General features: G+C 35.2%; 1 protein-coding gene across 1 annotated transcript; it reads left to right on the forward strand.

Annotated features, from left to right (window-relative positions):
* Nucleotides 1–1,512: 1,512 nt before the first annotated feature.
* LOC126696426 (uncharacterized) lies at nt 1,513–4,310 on the forward strand. Its single transcript, XM_050393173.1, has 5 exons — nt 1,513–1,900; nt 2,364–2,991; nt 3,098–3,229; nt 3,799–3,977; nt 4,099–4,310. The coding sequence occupies exons 1-5, from the start codon at nt 1,513–1,515 to the stop codon at nt 4,308–4,310; spliced, it is 1,539 nt and encodes a 512-aa protein (XP_050249130.1).
* The last annotated feature ends 2,578 nt before the right edge of the window (nt 4,311–6,888 follow it).

Below are 6,888 nucleotides of genomic sequence, written 5' to 3' on the forward strand. Positions count from 1 at the left end.
TCGCATACGTGGAGATAAATGGCTTCCTGATCTGCACTCAAGCCGCATCTTATCTCCACAAACAAACCTGCCTAACAATGCTCTAGTTTGCTCTCTCATTGACGATAATGGTCCTCACTAGGACGAGGAATGGGTATGGTCTGAATTTTTTCCTCATGAAGCAATGACCATTCTTGGCGTTCAATTCAGCTCTTGGCAAACACCAGATACGCTCATCTAGACTGGTACAAATTAGGGCGATATTTGACCAAGAGTGCATATAAAATCCATGGTTTTAAAAACAGGACCGGACCGGTCGGTTCGACCGGTTCAACTAGGAACCGGCCTTCAATCCGGTCCGATTATGATAAAAAACCGAAAATAGCATAAAAACCGCAAACCAGTGAAAACCGGCCATTCAACCAGAGAACTGAAAACCGGCGCGGTCGAACCGGTTACTGGCCGGTTGTTCATTTTTTGTCCTTTCGCAGCTTAAAACAACAAAACTACATCGTTTTTGGCCTTAAAAAACTAACCCTAAAGACTAACTCCTAAGTCCTAACCTAACAATCTCATACTCTCATCATTTCACATTTTCACTATCTCTACCTCTCTGCCTTACCCTCTCCACCTCACTCTCTCTGCCTTGCCGCTCACACTCTTTGCCTCTCTGCCTCGCCCTCTTCGCTTCACTCAAGCTCACACTCTCTACCTCTTTGCCTTGCCCTCTTTGCCTCGCCCTCTTTGCCTCGCTCTCACTCGCACGCCACACCCACGCCTCTCAAACATTTTTTTTTCCTTCTCATCCTCACGAGTCTGATCTCTGAAGTGCTTGTTTTTTTTATTCTTTTTGAGTTTTTTCCTTCTTGTTCTCAATCTCGCCCTCGCCCTCTAAAGTGCTCTGCTCTCTGCTTCTCGACTTCATCAGGTAACATTCTTTTCGTTTGATTTTGATTACTTGATTTTGATTTTGATAATTTGCTTTTCTCGGTTCCCTTTTTTTCTTTTTCTTTTTTCATTTCTCTCGGCTTCATCTCAGGTTCTCCGTTCCTTGACTTCACTGGGTAAGTGGTAACTTCTATTTCTATCTTTCAATTATTACTTGATTTTTTGATTACTAGATTTTGATTTTGATTTTGATAATTTTCTTTTCTCGGTTCTTTTTTTTTTTTTTTTTTTTTTTTTTCATTTCTCTTAGCTTCATCTCAAATTCTCCATTCATGTTCTCGGCTTCATCTTAGGTTCTCTGTTCTGTGACTTCACTGGTAAGTGGTAACTTCTATCTTTCAATTGTTAGTTTACAGAGTATGTTGTGGATTTTGTGTATGTTGTGGATTTGATTTACAGAGCATTACTGTTTGTGAAATATAAATTACAGAGTATTTTACAGAGTATGTTGTGGATTTGATTTACAGAGCATTATTGTTTGTGAAATATTGTTTACAGAGTATTTTACAGAGTATGTTGTGGATTTGATTTACAGAGCATTATTGTTTGTGAAATATTGTTTACAGTCTGAAATTGTTGAGTCAAATGGAGTCCGCCTCTGTACCATCTAATGAACATGCTTCTACAACCGGGTCTAATGCTAATTCTTCATCTGTGAGGGTGAAATGTGATCCTGCATGGGATCATGTAACTGAAGAGTTGAAAGATGGAAAAAGTAGTTATAGATGTATACATTGTGGGAAAACTTATAAAGGAGGGGGCATTAATCGGATGAAAAGACATTTAGCTGAAATTAAAGGTGATGTGGCTGCATGTATGGGTGTACCTTATGATGTTAGGTTTCAAATGGTTGAGAATTTGAAGGAAATTTCAAAATCTAAAGAACAAACAAAAAAGGATCAAGAAGCATCTAATTATTCGCCATTAAAGGACTCACCAGAATTTGAAGATGTCCAAGAAATTACTCCTAGAGGTAGGGGTTAGGTAGGGGAAATAGAAGTGGTCCTAGTAATTTTCCACCAAGATCCAATCTTGGCAAGAGAAAGGTTGGTGACATTGGTAATTACTTCGCTCCTAGAACAACACCGAGAGCTCAACCTTCTATTAAAAGTGTGCTTGCTGGTAAAGAAAAGAAGCGGAGGGTTGATATGGTTGTAGCAAGATGGATGTATGATGCTTGCATTCTAATTAATGCTGTGAATTCTAGTTATTATCAACCTATGTTCAATGCTGTAGCTTCTTATGGTCCTGGATATAGAGGCCCAAATTATCATGCCCTTTGAGTGCCTTTATTGAGAGAAGCAAAAAGAGAAGTCTAATTGATTGTTGATTCTCATCGTTCATATTGGGCTGACACTGGTTGTACAATATGGCTGATGGGTGGACTAATACTAGGCATAGAATATTGATTAATTTTCTCGTTTATTGTCCTAAAGGAATTATTTTTATACATTCTATTGATGCTTCTGACTTGGTTAAGAATGCTATTAATTTGAGTAACTTGTTTGATGAAATTGTTAATTGGGTTGGTCCTGCAAATATAGTACATTTGGTCACTGACAATGCTGCAAATTATGTAGCTGCTGGAAGAATTTTATATGGAAAATATAGGAACATTAGTTGGTCACCTTCTGCAGCACATTGCCTAAACCTAATTTTTAAGGAGATTGGGAAGATGGATCATGTAGCTAAACTTGCAAAGCATGCATCCAAGATCACTATGTTCATCTATAACCATATGGCTTTGCAAGCTTGGTTGAGGACTAGAAAAAATTGGACGGAAATTGTGCGTCTAAGGCCAACTAGGTTTGCTACTACTTTCATTGCCTTAGGGAGTCTTAAGGAACATAAGCATGACTTACAAGCATTGGTGACTAGCAAATTTTATGTTGAATCAAGATATGCAAAAGATAAGAAAGCAAAGGCAGTGGTGAAAATCATTCTTGACAATCAATTTTGGAATGATTGTCAAGTAATTGTGCATATTATGTCACCATTGATTCGTTTATTACGCATTGTTGATTCTGATGAAAAACCAACTATGGGTTATGTATATGATGGCATGTATAGAGTAATTGATGGAATCAAAAAAAAATTTCAAGGACAAGAAGAGACTATGGGAGCCTTATGTTAATATTATCAAGGATCGTTGGGATAATTAATTCTATAGAGATATTCATGCTACTGCTTATTGGTTGAATCCTGCATTCCAATATGACTCATCCACTCTTAATAAGAGGCTAGAGACACAATCTGCTATGATAGATGTTATTGAATCAAAAGTTTCAGTTGGTCAGTTGAAGTTGGTGGAGGAATTAAGGCTATTTCGAGAGCGTGAACAAACTTTTGGAACCCAACTTGCTCAAGAATCAGCCAAGAGATCTTAGCTGGGTAAGATAATGTTTACTTTAGCTAATAATAAAATGAAAATATGTTTTAAAGATCATAGCTCTTTTTTATATTTTTGGGATAAGTATAGCTGTGTTTATTGATTCATTGTATTTTTGTTTCTTGTTTTATATGGAACTTAGATGAGTGGTGGAAGTTGTTTGGATATTGTGCTCCAACCTTACAAAAGTTTGCAATTTGGATCCTTAGCCAAACAGCTACCTTTTCGAGATGTGAGCGGAATTGGAGTGTTTTTGAACAAATACATACCAAAAGAAGAAATAGACTGGAGCATGAATGACTTAATGATTTCGTGTTTGTTCATTATAACTACCGATTGAAAGAAAGGTATATATTATATAATCTCTTTGTTTCAATGTTTTTGTGGGGGAAATATGAGTGATTCACTGATTTGGTCAAGTGGGTTCTTTGTGATTGTGAAATATAAGCGATTTGTTCAATTATGTTCATCTTATGATATAGAGTCATAAGGAAGAAGTTCAATTTTGATCCTATTGATTATGCAAGTATCGATAAAACTGAATTTTGGGTAGTGGAAGATAAGGAACCTCCATTTCTGGATCATGAGGAGATAGAGAATGCATTATATGAAGAGGGAGCCTATCCAATTGAAGAAGGGTCTTCTAGCTATGTACATAGAGGTTAGCTTATAACAATTCTTTGCCTAGTTGCATATTTTAATTAGACTATTTATGATTTATGAGAAATGATTATTAGAATTGTTATTTCATTTATTGTTCTTTGGTTTTGGAATTTGTATAGATATGGACAATAAAGTGATTAAGGATGATGATGACATTAATTTGGAATCATTTGGTGATGAAGATGATGCTCCTCCCGGATTTAGAGATAAAAATCATCCTATTCATGTTGAAGATGAAGAAAATGAGGATGAGGATGATGATAATGATGCTAGTGGTGGAGCATTTGGTTCACATGATGATATTGATTTCAATTTTCTTCATAACAAATGAGGCTTGGGTCTTAAAAATTAGTAGTTTTTTTGAAACTTTAAAACTTATTTGCTATTTGGATGTAATGAACTTATTTGTTATTTGCCATTTGGATGTAAATGTAATGACTAATGAACTTATTGTTGTGGAATTTATGTGTATCTTTTTATTAAAAGACAAAGCTATAGATAAAAGTACATGAGTTGTTGATACTTGATATGAAACATCAAAGATACAATGCTATGATTCGAAGGCCATGCCTATGATGTGTATCTGTGATTTTGTATCCTCAACAAAATGCATTAATTGCTTATTAGATCATATTATGTTTTTTGGTTCTGGGCCTTTTAAAAGGAATAAATGATACAATGGTTTGTTTTCCTCTTCATGCCTTTTGAAACTTGGGTTTGGTTGGGGTTTGTTTTCAGTTTGGGTCTCTGTAAACTTTGAATATGAGCCTAATCATGTTTTTAGTATATTAAAAAATTATTAATTATTTATATAATTTAAATAAATATTAATTAAATTATTTATGACATCATCGGTTCAATCATCGGTCGGACCCCGATCTGACCATAAAACCGATAATTAGCTCATTTTTCAGTTTTTTCACCGTACCGGTTTTTAAAAACATGATAAAGTCTTATCCGAAGCTCCCAGTTCTGGCCCATCAAATCCATCGGCTCACAGCAAGTTCTAGAAGAATATCTGGGCACTGGCAGTCCCAAATAAAATCAAACAATTTAGTTGGCGAGCATGCCGTGAATTGCTCCCCACAAAAAAGAACCTCTACACTAGGAATGTGACCCAAAATAGCACCTGTGACTTGTGCCAGGAGGCTGTGGAGGATGTAATCCATGCGTTATGGGGCTGTCACGCATTGAAAGAAGTTTGGTGGGAAAAACCATGCCTTAGAAACCAGCTCATGGCTCGGTTTGTGGACTTTTCTGATTTATGGACTGGAAGTACAGGTAGCGACGAGCATCACTTAGCGGAGAGATTTGCCTTTGTGGCTTGGAGTATTTGACATACCCGAAACGCTTCCAGACTGAAGAATCCGTGCCTACCATTTTCGAGCATTTACCGAGACTCAATGTATTGGCTGCAGGAATATCTAACAACCCAACTTCAAGGACTTTCCGAGGCATTGACTGTTATGGACCGCATGTCACTCACAACCTATAGCAATTGGATGCCGCCACGAAGCACGCAGTGTAAAGCGAACTTCGACGGAGCTGTTTTCCAGGATACACAAATGGCATGTGTTGGCGTGGTGATCAGAAACTCGTGTGGCCATGTGATCGGAGCACTTTCAGAGAGTTTGTTTCTCCCGTCAACAGTGGACGACGTCGAGGCAGTAGCATGCAGGAAAGCAATCAGCTTTGCTCTGAACCTCGGCCTTGATAATGTGGTGTTTGATGGCGATTCGGAAACAGTCATAAATTTAAGGCCCCCAGCTCTGACTCCAGATGTCCTAGTTCCTTCGGCCATATTGTTGATATATATATTTATATATTATAAGCTTTATTATATATAAGTCTTACAAATTAATATGTTATCAATCATAAAAAATATTATCATATGAGTATCAATTATAAGTGTGATAATGTGTATCAAATTTAGTCATATACTAGGCAGTCATCATGGAGTGGACGATTATCTTGTTGAAATGACACCAATCATATTCATTGTTAAATCAGTTTGTAATTTTTTTTTTTTTTTTTTTTTGTCTTTTTAGAAAAGTTTGTTGTAACTTTTTAATATTTTTTTATGGAAAACGTTAGGGCTACAAATTTTACTATAAAAGTTTTATAAGTTTTTTTTTTTTTTGATAAAAATAAAAGTTTTATAAGTTGATGTGTTACAATCATAAAAATGTATTTTAGACCTACATTTATTATGTTGTTGAATTCTATTAGTCACATTGATTGCCACCTCTCTTTATAAATATTATATAGTAAAATTTGTAGTATTTGTAGTACTTTCTTTTTATAACAAATAACATTTTATTTTGTTAAATTTATAATATTTCTAACATTACTCATTAAATATATTGTCCCATGTTTAAAAAAAATTATAACTATGTAAAACAATATAAACACCAATAATTTACAGCTAAGTGTCTTGTAACTCAACTGGTTGGCAGCTTATACTGTTTCAAGCGGAGATATTCAAGATTTAAATCCTCCTATCTAATTATCGAATAAATTATTTAGAGAATTAAGGACTATGACAGTATAATATGTGTGCGCATGGTGTGGTGATGCTTTAATGGTTGGACCGATTCAATGTATTTTGGAGCCTAAAACAACAACTTTAAGTGGAGTCTTTTCTTATATTTTTTTATTCTCTTCTTTTTAGACTCAAACATGATCTATAAAATGGATTTACTAGTAAAGAGAAAAACCTTGTCCCTCTAGCATTTGGTTACTTAACTTAATAGACAATATTTTTTAGTTGTGTTATATTGTGTTATCTAAATTCATTGAGTAATTTTATTTTATTTATGGGTCGAGACTATTAGATACTTTCATGGTTAGGTGAAGTTGTATTATTTTGCTTTATGTAGTACATTTTATAATTATACTAGCTAGCATAA

This window comes from Quercus robur, chromosome 8, assembly GCF_932294415.1.
Source record: "Quercus robur chromosome 8, dhQueRobu3.1, whole genome shotgun sequence".
Classification (NCBI taxonomy): Eukaryota; Viridiplantae; Streptophyta; class Magnoliopsida; order Fagales; family Fagaceae; genus Quercus; species Quercus robur.